The 16,432-nt window shown below is 42.9% G+C and overlaps 1 protein-coding gene across 2 annotated transcripts in view; it reads left to right on the top strand.

Annotated features, from left to right (window-relative positions):
• The window catches only part of ANK2 (ankyrin 2), a 172,257-nt gene that overhangs the window by 50,010 nt on the left and 105,815 nt on the right, over positions 1-16,432 (top strand). For both annotated transcript variants that reach the window (XM_086612093.1, XM_086612094.1), the window contains exons 6-11: positions 601-786; positions 1,265-1,288; positions 3,397-3,495; positions 4,980-5,078; positions 13,309-13,407; positions 15,008-15,205. In XM_086612093.1, the coding sequence (XP_086468219.1) occupies positions 601-786; positions 1,265-1,288; positions 3,397-3,495; positions 4,980-5,078; positions 13,309-13,407; positions 15,008-15,205 (705 nt within the window). The remainder of the gene's footprint in view (positions 1-600; positions 787-1,264; positions 1,289-3,396; positions 3,496-4,979; positions 5,079-13,308; positions 13,408-15,007; positions 15,206-16,432) is intronic.

Here is a 16,432-nt window from a genome sequence, read left to right as displayed (position 1 = left end):
GAGAAGGCTCCTTTGAGGAGCCTTCCAGTACCTAAAAAGGCCTACAAGAAAGCTGGAGAGGGACATTTTGCAAGCACCTAGGGTGGATTTTGATTAGAGATAAGGAAGAACTTCTTCACTGGGAGGGTGGTGAGGCACTGGAACAGATTGCCCAGAGAAGCTGTGGCTGCCCCATCCCTGGCAGTGTTCAAGGCCAGGTTGGATGGGGCTTTGAGCAACCTGGTGTAGTGGAGGAGGGCGGCCCTGCCCATGGCAGGGGGGTTGGAACGAGGTGATCTTGAAGATCCTTTCCAATCCAAACCGTTTGATGATTCGATGAGAAGTAATTAAGAGAGATGCTGTAGAATGATCCTTTGCTTGTACTTGTACTTAAAAAAAGGCTACTTTGAAGTGCAAGAAGTGTGCTGCTGACGCGCTTGAAATCATATCTGGGTTAAAATGTTGTGTTTGTGATGTCATTGCACTGGAGATGGTGATGCAGAGGTAGAAAACGGCTGGTAACGTGCTTATCAAACTTCTACGTGCGGACAGCGCTGTGCACATCGCTGCAGCTGTACGTCCTTCAGCTTACTGACCACATCTTGTCCTCTTCTCTACCAGGACGGTTTCACTCCTCTAGCTGTTGCCCTGCAACAAGGACACAATCAGGCGGTGGCCATCCTCCTGGAAAATGACACCAAGGGGAAGGTGAGGTTGCCAGCTCTGCACATCGCCGCTCGAAAAGACGACACCAAGTCGGCGGCGCTCTTACTGCAGAACGACCACAACGCCGACGTGCAGTCCAAGGTAACGGGGGCGCTGCCGGCGAGGTAACGGGGTCGTCGGGCGGCTGCGTGCTGGCGGGCAGCAGACCTCACTTCCTTCGTCTTAATGGTTGAAGGTGGTTTCTTTTGTGGGGAAAGACAAGTTGCTCGACCAGTATCACCAGTAATGTGTCTACTTTTGCAGTGTTTAGTTACACAGCAATTACAAGCTACTCGTTTTTCTGCTTCCTAGTTATACCTCCCGTTTCTTTGGTAACCAACTTTCTCTCATTACTGGTAACCAGAAGGCACTGGAATTGGAAGCAGAATCACTGCTTCCCTATTAAACAGGATACTGGTTCGTTGCCCATGGGAACATAGGTTATGTTTAAAGTTAATGCATGCTTGAATGGCTTTTCCCGTAATTAACAGCATAACTCATTTCAAAAAGCAACATAGTTCTTCATTTTGTGGCCAGTCTTTAATATTGTTCCTCTTTTTCCCAAACCATGCTGCATCAGATGATGGTGAATAGGACGACTGAGGTACCGAGATCAAAAATTTTTAATTACTCTTTCTATTACTTGCGATTATTTTCTCTGCTCTGTGGCAATATTTCTTTATTTTAGCACTACAAGTGAAGATATGACTCTTTTTTTAATACCTGGGAACTCAGCAAACCTATTTTTATTCATTCTTTGTCTTAGATATTCTTTTTCTTCATGTCACAATTGAAATACACTTTTGAGAATTCACAGCGGTTCAAACGAGTCTGAAGTGAGTAATGGAGCTAAGAGCATAAAGATGCTTTTCTGGCTCCATTTCATTAATTATGAAAATGCACTCGCTTGACATAACTAAATTAAGGTGTCTGGCTCAGCCACAATAACGGTAACATTAGTTTTCCTTCTTTTGCAATAATAGATACAGTCCAATCTCCCCAGGTAAAAACTGGTTCAGGGCATCTGCTCATTTTTGCCGTTGTTCTTGTTACGATCTTTTCAATAACGTTTTGAAAAGTCCCTAAGGGATAGCACATAATCCGAATTTACCTGCAGCAGATGACATTGCATTGCTCATATGGACTCTGAAAATCCCAACTCTCCAGACACTTCCACTGAAAATCGTGAGTCTGTTTGGCTAAACTTTTGACTTCTCCCCTAAAGATTATTGTCACGTTTAGGAAAAAGACTTATTTCCACGAAGGCGGTCGTTATTTGAACGTCTGCTTTGAAATAAGGAAGTTTCTCTGTTAGATGAGGGGATGAATTGTGAACACGCGCGCAACCGAGCGAGTTGCCGGGAGGCAGCCGGCGATGGGAATGGAAAGGGTGATGGCTTCTCCCTGGCACCAGCCCATGGGCACGTTCTTCACGATGATAAATGTGCCAGGGTTACCCCTCCGTGCCCCGCCGTTCCGTTACTTCTCGGCGTTTGTCACCAGGCGGACGCGTGTGCGCGAGGAGGTGGTTGTTAATGCCATGTGCATTCCATCTATTATCCATCCGTTAGCGCAGTGTCGTATTTCTGTGCCTGGTATCCTCAGTAGACATTTCCCCAATAATTTATCAGGACAAGAAGACGATGAATTCAATGAGCATTTGACTGTACTTTGACCAGGATCACTCATGGGCTGACAAGGAAATAAATGGAATTAGGTAGAATAGTAGGGCTGGTTGCTCTGTCTTTTGGGAAGAAGGTTGATTTCGGAGTGCAACATCTGCCCGCATTTCTTTATTCCATGAGTAGTTTAAAATGATGATTTGTACACTGCAAGAAATGAAACGTGGCTGAAAATAGAGTAGTCGGGAAGCCAGAAGTATTTCTCTCTTTCTATAACTCAAAGTAAGATCTGATCAAGGCAGTGTAAAGCTCTTCAGGGAAACCTCAAAAGCAAAGTCCTTTCTACTTGAATTACTTATGAGACAAGAGCTTGCTCTGTGTCCTAGTTTCTGAAAAATTCATCTTTTTTTCCGTTGTTGTCAAGCCGTTCTATATCTTGTAGCTGGAGCAGGTTTCACCTTCTAGTGTTCAAGAGACAATAAATAAATTGTGATTTTTTTCATGTATAGATGGCTAAGTTTCTTCAGATCCTTTGAGATCCCAATTGTATATAAATATAATTAATTACAGTTTTTATACTATGCTACTGAGTAATTCCTCATGTACACCAAATTCTTGCATTACATATTGAATAACCACTGCTTTTTCAAAAAGAAAAAAAAAGAAGGAAATATGTTGTCGATACTTTGAATTCTATGAGCAGTGAAATAAGAGTCCAACAACTTTTGTGGTCGTTTATCCAGAACCAGTAAACAGATGCAGCCCAAAAGACCCATGTTGCTTCCAAATTGTAATAAGGAAACTTCCTTTTTTTTTCGTTAAGATTGGCTAATATATTAATATTTTCTGTGATGAAAGCCGCTCTTTGCGTTGACCACTGATTCAGAAGACTGAATGGGAGAGCGAAACAACAAAGCACTTGTGATAACCTCTCCCAGTAACTGCACCCTTTGAAAGGCCGTGCTGTATTGTGGGTGAACTGGGTGAAGTCGACACGATGTTTTTGTTTGCCAGCAGCTTTTAAAGTCAAGTTCTAGTTGATTCTCTGGTGTCAAGGGATTTCTGTACTAAGGGCTCTTTCCCTTTGCAGAGTGGCTTTACGCCTTTGCACATAGCCGCGCACTACGGAAACGTCAACGTGGCGACGCTTCTGCTGAACCGAGGGGCTGCCGTCGACTTCACAGCGAGGGTACGGCGTCGTTTCTTCTCAGTTGTAATGGCCTACAAAAGAAGGGGGAGGGTTCTTTGTGTCATTCTTAAGTCAAGAGCCAGCGAGGAGCAAAGTAAGGCTGAAGTTCTGTTCTGTTCAAAGATGTCTTTTTTTTTTTGGCCATAATTCTGAAAGGTTGCCTCTGTGCAATGCACCGGAGTCCTTGGGAGCCGAGTAGCGACAAGTATTCCCAGCTGAAGGAAGTAGGCTCCTTTGACTCGATCCGAAGAGCTGATATATTCTCATAATGTGTCAACTCACTTCAGCCTTTCTGTCAGTTAGACACACTCCAGAAAGATATGCAGGAAAGAAGTTATGGCTGCCTCATCCCTGGAAGTGTTCAAGGTCACGTTGGATGAGGCTTTGAGGAACCTGCTCTAGTGGAAGGTGTCCCTGCCCATGGCAGGGGTATGGGAACTAGATGATCTTTGAGGTCCCTTCCAACCCAAACCGTTCTACAATTCTATGATTGAGTGTTTTTTTCAGTATTTACTGTAACACTTCAATTTGATATTTTCGCATATAAACATATTTTGAAAAAGTAAAGCCAGGTATATTGCTCTTCTATAAATGCAACAATAAAAGTACCAATTAATCATGACTACTCTTTTATAGTAAATAACTGCAGAGCTGCATGATACAGTCTCTTTGCTGTTGTACGTTACGTGGTTTAAATCGTAGAATCATACAATGATTTGGGTTGGAAGGGACCTCAAAGATCATCCAGTTCCAACCCCCCTGCCACGGACAGGGACACCTTCCACTACACCATGTTGCTCAAAGCCTCATCCAACCTGGCCTTGAACACTTCCAGGGACGGGAAGCAGAGCATCTGGTGCCACGAAAACCTCTGGTAATCTGTACCGCAACGTAGCTACCGGATCACAAGTTTTCCGTTTGATTTTGCTGGATACGCTTCAAATTACTTTAGGCTTCTGCCTTTCAGACTGGCTTCCCCCCGTCACTAACCTGGAATAGCTACTAATATTATCTCTTTCCCTCACCCAAAGCATTTGTAAGGACTTTCAGCCTAAACAGGACCTACTCCTTCATGCTATGGGCATTACACCCAGAAGGTTCCTTTGTGTCGGAGTCACACGTTTGTGTACTCTGTGTATGTTGCAATGATTTAAATGCATCAATGTTTTGTGGATACTGACTCATTAGGACTCTGATATATGTTTGTTTATTTGTCATGTTTGCTGCTTTGGCAGATGTGCTTCTTCATTTATTTAAAGTTAAAAAAAACCCAAAAAACACAATAAATGAAAATTCTTGCTTAGAAAGGGCTTACTAACTCTGGCTTCCATGGTGTGTGCCGAACTCTGATGCTCAAGTACGTTTTTGTTTATTCTCTCCCATGTGACGGTCTCATTTTTTTGTGATCGGAAACACAACTTCACCACCATGATTATGCACCTTCCAATCCGTCATGCTCATTGTTTGTTCTTCTCATGGTGTAGAATGGAATCACCCCACTGCATGTGGCATCCAAAAGGGGAAACACAAACATGGTGAAGCTCTTGTTGGATCGCGGAGGGCAGATCGATGCCAAAACCAGGGTGAGTCTTTCTATTCCCTGAATATCATGTTGTCCCTTCTTGGGAATGGATTGGGATTTTTTTTGCTTGCCTGTTTTTGGTTTTTGTTTTGGTGGGTGTTTTTTTTTTTTTTTAAGCCAGAGACTGGGAACACCAAGATTCATAGCTAGGGCTTCAGCTTCAGGAATTGTGTCTTGTTCTCTGTTCTTAAAAGTGAGACATGAGAGATGCGGCTGTTATAAACGACTCAGAAAAAAATACTAAAAAAGTTCAGCTGAACACAGCTCCAAAAATGTTAAATTTTGCCTCCTCGCAGGTGTACTCTTTTTGAAACTTGGACCAAATTTAAATTGCGACTCCAAAATAATTTATAAAGAGATTTTTTTTTTTTTGTACCCTTTTCTTTTTTTTTTAAGTTCAGAATCCTACCTTTAGTTTTCAGATTTTTATTTGGTTTATGGAGAATGTTTTCCATGGTATCAGACTGAAAAATGGCAGGTATTGGTGACAGCAGGAGGCGAAAATACTATTTCCTTTAGTCTCCTGTACAGTCTACCTACATCATGTAAGAAAAAGCTGATGAAACTGATCTTTTGGAGGAAATAAGCCTGTTAGCTGGTCCAGCTTCACGTGGCACAAGAACCTGGCAATGGGAAGTGGAGGGTCTGGACTCAGCTAAGCCTTGCAGTACCCTGAATGTCCTATCTCTTTCTTTATGGGTGGTTCTGCAGTCATTCAGGACAAAAGAAGAACCCATCAGTTTATACAGGCAGGGTTAATTATTTCCAGTGGTATTTTGGAGTCACCTTGGAAAATGCGTTCATCTACGCAAACTGAACTGCACAGGACTCGTTCTTGAAAGCTGCTGGGTTTTAAGCACTGGTCTGCAAAATTATATCTGCAAGTAATAAAGGGTGTTTGAGAGCAGAGTTCGTAAGACATGATGACATGGACGTAAGAGTTTTTGTTTTGTAAGGTAGGAAGGTAGAGGATATTGCAGTCAGCTACCCTTTTGGTTGAGTCAACCTTTGCAGATACTTTGATACTCATTCCATTGATCATTTCTTGCTTCATAAGCTAGGAAGACAACTGTGATGATCATGTACCTCTATATGTGATTATGATTTTGATTTCTGATTATTTATGAAACGATGTCACTCTTGCTGGTGGTTTTTTTTTTTTGAACTACCGATGATGGAGAATGCTGCCGCTCATGAAGGTGTGCAGTAAATCATCACTGGTCCGATTTTGCCCAATAAGTGCCTAAAATCTCATGGTAAAGAGGCATGAAACAGTAATGCCACGCTGCAGTCAGGATATTCCACATACTCATAAGCCCAGTAGTCATACAGAAGTGGTCCGTTTGGCCTGGGGAATGACGGTATCAAATTCACCTGTTTCCTTTCAAGTATTTCGATACTTGTTTTAGACAAGTTGGCACAGTTGATTGAAAACGGATGGTTTGGATTTGAAAAGAGGTCAAGGTGCGTTCCCTTCCCCGCTCACCCGCAAAGATCCATGTGCAGTTGTGAATGAAACCGAAAGAGCAGGACTTTGCCCAGCGTAGGTGGAAGGTGCTAATTTTAGAGTCTTCTCCGTGTCTGGGCTTCCTGCCCTTTGTCAGCTGTTAGGTGAGCTCGAAAACCTTCTGCCCAAAGATACCGGTGAGAAGCCGTAGAGGGATCCTAAAGCACACGTAGCCCCGTTTGCACAGGCTCAGCAGCTTCCTCTTGCTTTCATCTTCTGCCATCACCCCTCAAAGGCCCACGGCGGCGGTCGGCTGCCCGTCCTTCACAGTGGGGAAGATTCCAGAGCTTCAGTTTTGCTGTCGCTGTCTCTGTGGCGTGATCTTGTCTTCGTGCCAGCTGTTTATGTCGTCTTGGTGTCTTTTTTTCCCTTTTCCCTTTGCTTTATCCGCATGCCCCGCGTGCTTTGCTATGGCCGCGAGTCCGTAGGGTGTTGAAGAGGTAGGTTGGGTGTCGCATGCCATGCGTACGTGTGTTTTGTATCTGAAGGGACAGACTTCCACCTCCTCCACCTCGGTACTAACGTGCTTGCCTTTCCATACTCGCCTTTTCATTTCTTCTGGGGAACACCTGCATCCTTCCAGTAGGTCAGATTCCTTGAAAAACAGTGGAATTAAATGCACTAGGACGTTTCCTTGCCAGATAGCTTGGGCTTTTATTCTCGGTCTCCATGCAGCATCAAAATAAGCTCTTTGGTTAAAAAAGTACTCGTTGCTTTCCTTCAGTTTATTTTTTAACTTGCTTTATTGCATGACATCTGATGATGCGTAAATTAAGATCCCAAAACTTCTTTTGACGGGTTTTAGATGAGCCTCAGTTCTCTAATTTTGCAGAGTTTACCTGTGAAATCTTTTTATGTTGGGAAACATTCCATTGCGGTGATCCATTAGGAGCCCCTGTATTGTCTGAAAAAAAAAAAAATAAATAATTGAAATGTATGTTCTTTAAAGAGCCTAAGTTATGCATGTGTCCTATCGTTCCGTAGTCAATGTTGCATGTCAGAGGAAAGCCCTGCTTACTGCAGGAATTATGGATTTTTATTTTCTATGCATTTCATAATGTATTTACTGAATTTTTATGGCATTTCTCACTAGATGCAGAATTGCTGCTAAATCCGCTTGCTACACTTACATATGTTAAAATAATATTTTACTTAAATTTTTTCAGCAAGTTTTACCATTTTTCTCAACTAACACCTAAATAAGTTTTTAAAATGTGGAATTTAATTTCACTTTTATATTGTGACTAAAGCAAAAATGTAAACTCCATTCCCCAAAATATTAACAGGATACTTTTATTAGTGTTATCTGTTATATCTGTGTTTGTGCTACTTCTCTTCAATAAGTCTTATCTGGAGTTTTTTTTCTGAAGTAATTAACTGGTAAAATTTCTTACACTAAAACATTTTGTGTGTTAAAATCTTAGTCAGACCTATATTCTCCACAAATTTACCTGAATAAGAACTTCGGTGGCATATGTTTGGTTAAAATTTTAAAATTTAGCTAGACTTCTGACCAGTACAACTTGGGATGGTGGACCTAGTGGAGTTGGGTTTGAGAAGCACTTGTGCAGACCGTGGTGGGAATCAGTGTGCAGAAACATGTTCTCTCAAAGACTGTAGAGTTCAGTTCATGATTAAATTGACGTCAGGTAGTCAAAAGTAACGTGGCAATTATCAATTTTCACTTTGAGAGAAGGAAAGCATTTACAGCATCCCTGAAACATAGTAAGGGTAAACACAGGGAGAATTATTTTAAGTATTTAAGAGCAGAGCAATTCACCAAATATGGCCAAAATATATATATTTCTGTTAAAAAATATATATTCTGATATAATGGAATAGTAACAGTATGGATATGTGGGATATTGAGATGTTAATGACTATTGAAGGGTTTTCAGAGTGTTCTTTACGAATGCAGTTTTTGTAATATCTCTATTTTTATCATCTCTCTCTCTAAATTGTATAGGAAAAAAATGAGATTGTGAGGCTTTTTTAGGTTTTGCATGCTTTTTTCCTTTTAAAATACAGTGTTATTCACAGTCACCTTTACTGGTATTTCCATTTTTGTGGAAGTTTGCAAACACCCTGAGAAGGGAAGGAGGAACATGTTCACCTATCTCACACTCTTTGCGTTCTTCCTATTAAATCTTGCCAACATCAAAATTTAGTTTTTTCTTGCTCTAGGACTTTTCTTTAGACTCTTTAGACTAAGATCCTTAGTCCTTGCTTAGGACTTTTCATCCCTGGAATGAAACAGAGCATCTAGTCTTGGAATGGAAAGCTTATTGCATGAGAAAGTAAACGTGTTGTGTGCTCGGAGCGCAGCAGCTGGAGCGGGAGAGGGGAGTACACGTGGTAATGGTGGGGAGAAGGTCTCCTATGTCATTTGGATTGGAAAAGGGCCACGGAAAAGCAAGGAGGCTCAGCTGGAGCTGAAAGATGTGGAAGTTCCATCACAGAGTTGTATGATACCAATGGGAAAAGAAAAGGAAGAGAGCTGTGGGGGGATGGAAATCGGATTTTGTTGGATTGGGTTGGGTTGCATTGGAGGTTTTTTTGTGGTGAACGTGCTTCAGACAACCCGTAACGCTTGTTCTGGGAACCTATTGAGATGTATTTGTGATAGTGTCTCCTTTTGTGTGTAGGCATCCTGAGAAAATAGGCACGGCACTCTGCTAATTCCACGTGGTAGTAGGTTTCCTACCAGAAAGCCATTGTAGCAGGATCCTAACACTGCCTTGGCTCCACGTTTACGGTGGCTTTTTCCTGCAGTAACGCTGCCATGACATTTTCTCCTGGTGTTCCCACACACACAGAGCACTAATAATTCATTGGCAGTTTTTGCCCTTCCTCAAGCAACGTCACGTTATAAATATCTAATCACAATGCAGATATTTAGGATAAAAAATTTAGTGGATTCACGTAACGTTTGCAAGGGAGTGGGAAGGGATGTCGTACAGATTATTTAAGCAAGCCATAGAGATAGTGACTATTCTTGAGAATTAAATATTTAAGTTAGTGTCTTATTACTCAAGCAAGCACATGGTATATTTTTTGTTGTATTTTTAAAATTTCTACTTTGGATGGTAGACCTGGAGGAACACTTAAGAGCATGTTTAATTATGCCAAGACTCCAAGAGCTTAGAGCAAGAAGGAGACTCACCTTGTTCATTTTTCAGGAGCTGAGCTTTAGCAGTACCGAAAAATGAACGCATGGAAAGGCCTTTATTTGTCGAGAAAATTGAGACAATTTTGCCTAACAGACAGAATACTAAAATTTTATTTCACACTTATAAAAAGGAGAATATGCAGCTGCAGTTTAGAAGAGTTCTTTGATAATTTGACCCAAGTTTGATGCTCATGGGCTATCATCAGTTTTCATTCGAATGAGCGCTGAATGAAGTCTCCTTCTATTAAGACGCTGCCCGTATTGTTTCCCATTAAGAATCTCTCGTAAGCACAGCTTCTTTTTATCTCAGTCTTTTGGTAAGCTGAAATAAAACATTTCAATCACTGGGAAATGACCCAATAATTTACCTTCCTGAGCCCTGCCGTTAGGAGTCGTGCACAGAATTCAGAACTAATTTTGCGGGTCGAGAAATGACCGGTGATTGATTTTTCCAGGGGAAAAAAAAAAAAAAAGGCAAAAGTTTACTTTATATTTTGAGAGCCTTTTAAGAGGGAATTAGGAGTGATGGAATTTCTTGGCTTCCTTACGTACAGAGAGGGTTGTAGCGTCGTTTCTAGCAGTTGCAAAGCGTGAGTTAGGAGAGCACCGCGTACCAGAACAGCAGGACACCAGGTCCAGGGTGCCGCTTGGAAGATCAAAACATTTAACTCTCCATTATGTCCTGTTTGGGGTGAGGAGAAAAACATGGGACTTCTTCAAATATCAAATTGCTGGATTTCTGGTCTCCTGGCATGGCAGCTTTTGTGTTTCTGGGATGTCCGTTACCTGTGCTTCCAAGTCTACGTCGCTTCGACCCGGTGTGGTATGTCCTGTCTGAAGATGTGTCTGATGTTCTGCTCAGCGTGTGTTCTTCAGAGTAGGTGGTGTACCAATTAGCAGTGGAACACGTAAATAATTATGCAGGCAAACTCCTGCAAGAGATTCCAGAGCACTGAGGTCCGTTGCAAATAGATAACGGTGCAAAAGAAGACTAATTTGGTACATCGATGTGTCTCTTGATGTTGAGTAATGTCAGTTTGTCCTTGTTGTGTTCTGCACTAATTCTGCTACTACAGCCACTCTCTCTTTGCCATTTCCTTCATCTTTGAAGAAAACAAATAAGCAAAAATAGAACCTAAAGTAGTAAACACCCAATAATTTTAAAATAGACGTGCTGTTTTCCCCAGGACAGAAAGAGGGAAGAGAAGGAGGGGTATATGGGAAGGCTGCAACGTTTCGTTCACCTACAAGAACGTGCACAGATAGTCAATGACGATGTATTTATGAAAGCTAGGACAGGACAGAGCAGAAGAGGTAGCAAATTTTTATCCCTGCTTTTAGAATCATAGAGTCATAGAATCATAGAATGGTTAGGGCTGGAAGGGACCTTCAAAGGTCATCTAGTCCAACCCCCCTGCAAGGAACAGGGATATCTCCAACTAGATCAGGTTGCTCAGGGCCTCGTCCAACCTGGCCTTGGAGGGAGTTATAGATGAGAACAGAGGACAAATCATGCTTTTCAATGATATTTTTCTTATTTTTGTTCTCACTAGGCTTTCTTATCGTTGATGTGTTTCTTAGCTTGTCTTTTTCTTCTTTTTGCCCTCTCTGGGGATCTGTCCTGCTTTTCTCAAGGCTTCACACAACTCTCCCTTTCTTTCGCTGATAACATCAAAGTCACTCTGAAGATAGGCAAAGTGAACCTCCCGCGTTGGAGGAAACTGGAAAGCAATACCAAATAAATATCTTTCCTCTAAATACGTTGGGGCTATGTTCTCACCTTAGTCATGCTAATGGGAATTGTGGATACAAATCCCTCTGGCAGCAAGATGAAAATACACCTCACTTGTGCAGGTAAAGACTTCATTGAGGGGACTCTGAAGTTTCAGCACAGAAAAATACCCAGATAAGCCAATTACACCCAGTTCCCTTACATTGACCCCATCTGCCCGGTGCCGAACAGCCTCAAATTCTCGTTTGCGAGTTCGATCTTGCATCTCTTGAATTTCACTGCAAAGCTTCTACGGGATTCCTCTGAGATAGGGAGCACAAAGGCACACCAGACCCTTTCACATGTTCCTGACAAATCTGTGGAAACAGTAGATCAGTGAAGGAGCAAAATTCCTCCCTGCAGACTTCAGTTCCTCGCTGTGGCAGAGCTTTGTTGCGTTGCTAACGCAGAAACGGGCTCTGTGCTTCCAAAATGGAAGGCGAGGGAGGATCTAGTTCTTGGAAACACCTTCTGTTGAGTATTACAGGGCTGTGTTTGCGTAGCCGAAATGATGTTGCCGTCGCAACGGCACTGTGTGGTCTAGAGCTACTTTTAATTTGAAAGTGTTAGCAGTAGAAGTAAAAATCCAGTGCTGTAGACGTCTTCCAAACTGCAGGAAGGCAAACAGGGTGTCCATGTGTGAAGCAGGGTCACTAACTCATGCTTAAGGCCATGGTTTTGTATTTTTGTTACTTTTTTAATCTCTAAGTAATAGATCTATCTCAGACCAGTACATTCACCTTTTAATCACGTTGTTACTGGATTCTTCAGAAAGCACCCTAGAACATTGGCATCTACCTCACCTGAGGTGAGCGATGTGTCTCAAAGGGAGAAGGCTTTTCTTGTGATTAAAAACCACTACCATTTCACCTTTATAAACCTCTCTCTTGAATGAGTATTGGTGACTTCTCCGAGGGCACGCTTGAACAACATCAAGGTCTAATGAGATGAAAACTTGGGTTTCTAGATCTTACCCTATTTTTCTCTCTCATTCAGCACTCATATTCATTTTCAACCCTTTTTCTTGCCTGTGGTTTTCTGCATAAAGTCCAAACTGTAGCAGAATTACCTAGAATGCATTTTCCTGTCTAAATGTTTCATTGACACATCTTTTGCTGCCACTGCCGGGATCGTTACTGAGTTGCCCAAGCAAGTCTTTTGGTATAGGGTGGTGTTCCTCAAGGGAAAAAAACACTGTGGAGTTGGTGGTCTCACAGTGATGGTAGCAAAGAGTTGTTAGCTCTTTGTTCACCACTCAGTCTCAGAAATGAAAGGGTTTGTTCCGTTTGTTTCTCTCTTTTTCTCTGTTTTAAAATGTTCTTTCTCCTGCTGCCTGGTAAAAACAAATTTTGGAGTAAGTTTTCCAGTACGAACATTTCATGTTCCAGCCCTGCATCAAAAGCAATCCAAAGGACAAGGATTGATTAATGGAGCATCCTTGGCCCCAGCACGCATTATCCAGGGAGAGGCAATACAGTCTCAAAGCCATGCAGAGGAGAAGGAGAGGGGGAGGCAATGCATGCTCATGTTACCTTCTTTGATAGGACATTTCAGCACACAACGGGGGTCCTCTTTGAAGCGGTAACCTTAGAGTGTCCTTTACTGGTGCAAGGAAGAATAGGGATGAAACTTCACATTGTGGACCCAACTTCAGTTAGAAGTCAAGAAAAAAGGAGTTTTTTCACACACACATGTGGGGCTGCGTTCCTGGAAGGGTGTTCCTCAGAGCACCGGGATGGACAGTTGAGGATGTGCTCATTTGTTTTCCCTCCTTTTACTTTAAGGATGGACTCACCCCGCTCCACTGTGCTGCAAGAAGTGGACATGACCAGGTTGTGGAGCTGCTCCTGGAACGAGGTGCCCCACTGCTTGCGCGGACCAAGGTGCGTGTCTTATTACAACACGTTAACAGCTCTGTGTAACTTTCCACGGAATTTTCATTGTCACTGAAAGGACAAGGAAAAAGACAGGAACGTTGCTGTTCTCCCAAAGAAAGTGTATTAATGGGTAGAACAATCCAAAATGAGGCTTTCTTAACATAATTAGGCGCTATCCTTTCCAAATTTATGCAAAAGTATACACTTCTTTGCCCCGCTCCGTAATATCAGACGGAACATGACACACAGTGCTCCTGCAAGCACTTCACTTCCCATCCTTCCTAAGACAGAGGGACACAGAGCTGGGAAAGCTGGGTCAGTCACTCTGCAGAGATGATTCCTGGTATATATTTTCTGATCCTTCACATAAGCTAACTGGGACCTGTGACTCGCAGCTTCTCCTCATTGTTTTCAGGGACTATTTCAGACTGGGAAAATGATTCCGGTGTTTTCTTACTGGTTTCTGAGAAGCGCCCATCTAAGATGAAAGGTTTTCCTACAAATGCTGTCTCTTTGGTCTGACTAATGAGGGAAAGAGACTTGTACTAAAAAAGCAGACCCCGCTGAGCAGCGCTTCTCATCAGTAAATGTCAGAGTGCCTGGAAAATTTAGCTGGTTTCCTTAGTTGGAAAACGGTGGAATAGAGCATTGCACTGATATGCTTGAGGTCCCCTGGAAGATGAGGAGGGACAAACAATTTAAATAAGGATGTGCTCAAGCTACACATCCTCAAAAGCACCAAGTCGTCCATCTGTTTATGCAGGAGAGATCCACAGGGAGATGGGAATTGTAAGGAGAAGACTCCTTATAGTTTCACCGATTGCTCTGGTGGGAGAAGGTGGTCAGGTGAACCTCATGTGTCAGCACCCTCAGAAGAACAGACCCTGCCACATATATCGTGCACGCTTCAGGCAGGATTCCCAGATGTTGCCGTTCGAAGGCAGGTGTTGCCAGTCAGGACAAAATATCAGCGTTGCCGTGGTCGCATCTCGACGTCCCCGCCGTGATGGGGATTGAGCAGAGCAGAACTTCAGTATTTACAAAAAGATCCATTGAAGCCAGACAGGACTAGAAGAGTCCTGCTTCCACTACCCTTCAAGTGTTAACGATTTGAACAAAACGTCCAACCAATGGTGATGATTGAAAGTATCATTTCCCAGAAGCTCAGGGGTCAGGTTTGCCAATATAATTTGTTTTTTCATTAAAGAAGAAAATATGGGTTCCTTAATAGATAGGCTGATGGGTAAGTAGGTGCTTTTCCTCTTAATTAATGCATAACCTGTGTCTTAGTGTTAGGATGAGTATCCCCAGGACTGTCTTTTAAGGTCAAGACAAGTTTTATTAATTCATGAGGCAAGACCCTTGGATTATTTTGCTTTGATTAAATTCTGGTTTTAGTTAATTACAGGATGTTCCTCTAAATTTGCCTGTGTTTGCTGGAAGGGGAGAGGTGGCTCTAGCTTTTCAGTTTTTCTTCCAGTCCATAGCTCAGACGCGGCTCTGTCGGTGACGGGGGTACTCTGCGCACCTACGACAGCGTCTTTCTAATAGGTGCCACCATCTAAGCGAGGGTTACTGGGAGTTTTACTCTTCTCTTTTGCCACAGAACGGCCTCTCTCCGCTTCACATGGCGGCCCAGGGGGACCACGTGGAATGCGTCAAACACCTGCTGCAGCACAAAGCTCCCGTGGATGACGTCACGCTGGACTACCTGACCGCCCTCCACGTGGCCGCGCACTGCGGCCACTATCGCGTCACCAAACTCCTTCTGGACAAGAGAGCAAATCCCAATGCTCGTGCCCTGGTAAACCTGTCCCGCCTGCGTCGCGTAACAAAGCTGTCCAGGGCAGATGAGTAGCTCTTACCGGTAAAGCTAAGTGAAAGCTCCATCAAGAAACTCCAACAACCTTAAACAGTGGCAGTAACGACAGGGGTTGTCACACCTGGTTACCAGTATTGTGTCTGGTATCGTTAGGTCTGGTCTCGGACCACGTCCCATGGCAAATGGCTGTAGTATCAGGTCTGGAAGCTCTACAGAGTTTCTAAAATCTAGTTTCCCCGTTTCTAGCCGATGGTAACGTACGCATTGGTGTTCTACTGAATTTATAGTTCCCTTTTCCATACGAGGTGATATGACACACAAATAGTTTTTAAGCTTTCGACTGAATCGGCAAGTTGATTGGCGTGGAGAAAATATGTTTAAAAGCTGATATTTCTGCATTTATCAAATTATGACGTTCCCCTCTATTAGGTGACACTTTTCTTCCTATCCAAAAAACAGTTCTTGTGATGCTTACAGGAAAGCAGGTATGATTGCTTTCACTTGCTGATCAGTCCATGATCCCCTAACTGGGAGAAAAACATCACATCTGGCTTCAGGAACATAGAAAGCTTTCGAGAGTCTTTAATATATGCAAACCCAGACAAGATTCCAGTTTTCTCTAGCAGGAAGTGTCCCCATGAACTGCTAGCTGGATGGAAGTTAAAACACGTATTACAGTCAGTGGGGGAAAGAAAGAGACTGGTGAACACTTGAGACACTTGGAGACACTTCTGCATGGCAAGAAGTCTGTCTTTGCCCGCTGTTTTCGGTGTCTCCACAGAATTTCCTCCACTGGCCACTCCCATGTCTTCTCCAGCTTCTTGCCTTCCATAAGACTCCGCTTTTCTCTACGGAGGTTCCCCCATCCCTTATGTCCTTGGAACTGACTTTGTATTGACACAACTTCTGCCCTCTCATTTTTTTTGGCCTCTCTATACCCGCAAATCCCATAACCCTTCTTGCTTCCTCTTCCTCAGCTTTTCTTGTTTTGTCTTTCTTGGTATCATGTTCACTTGGTTGATCTTTTTTCCGTGCTGTTTTCATCCTTTCTTGGTTTTCTTGCCAGTCTTCTGATGAGCTGTACTTTCCCCAGCTGCCCACACATACGCATTGTATGCTAGCCCCCACATCTCTTTTTTCTTTTTTCCATCCATGACCAGAAATGGGCCTGCTGTTCCTCCCCCCAGAGAAACATCTGCAACAAGAGGA

This window comes from Tauraco erythrolophus, chromosome 5 (genome assembly GCF_009769465.1).
Source record: "Tauraco erythrolophus isolate bTauEry1 chromosome 5, bTauEry1.pri, whole genome shotgun sequence".
Lineage (NCBI taxonomy): Eukaryota > Metazoa > Chordata > Aves > Musophagiformes > Musophagidae > Tauraco > Tauraco erythrolophus.
This window is presented reverse-complemented; position numbering and strand designations above follow the sequence as displayed.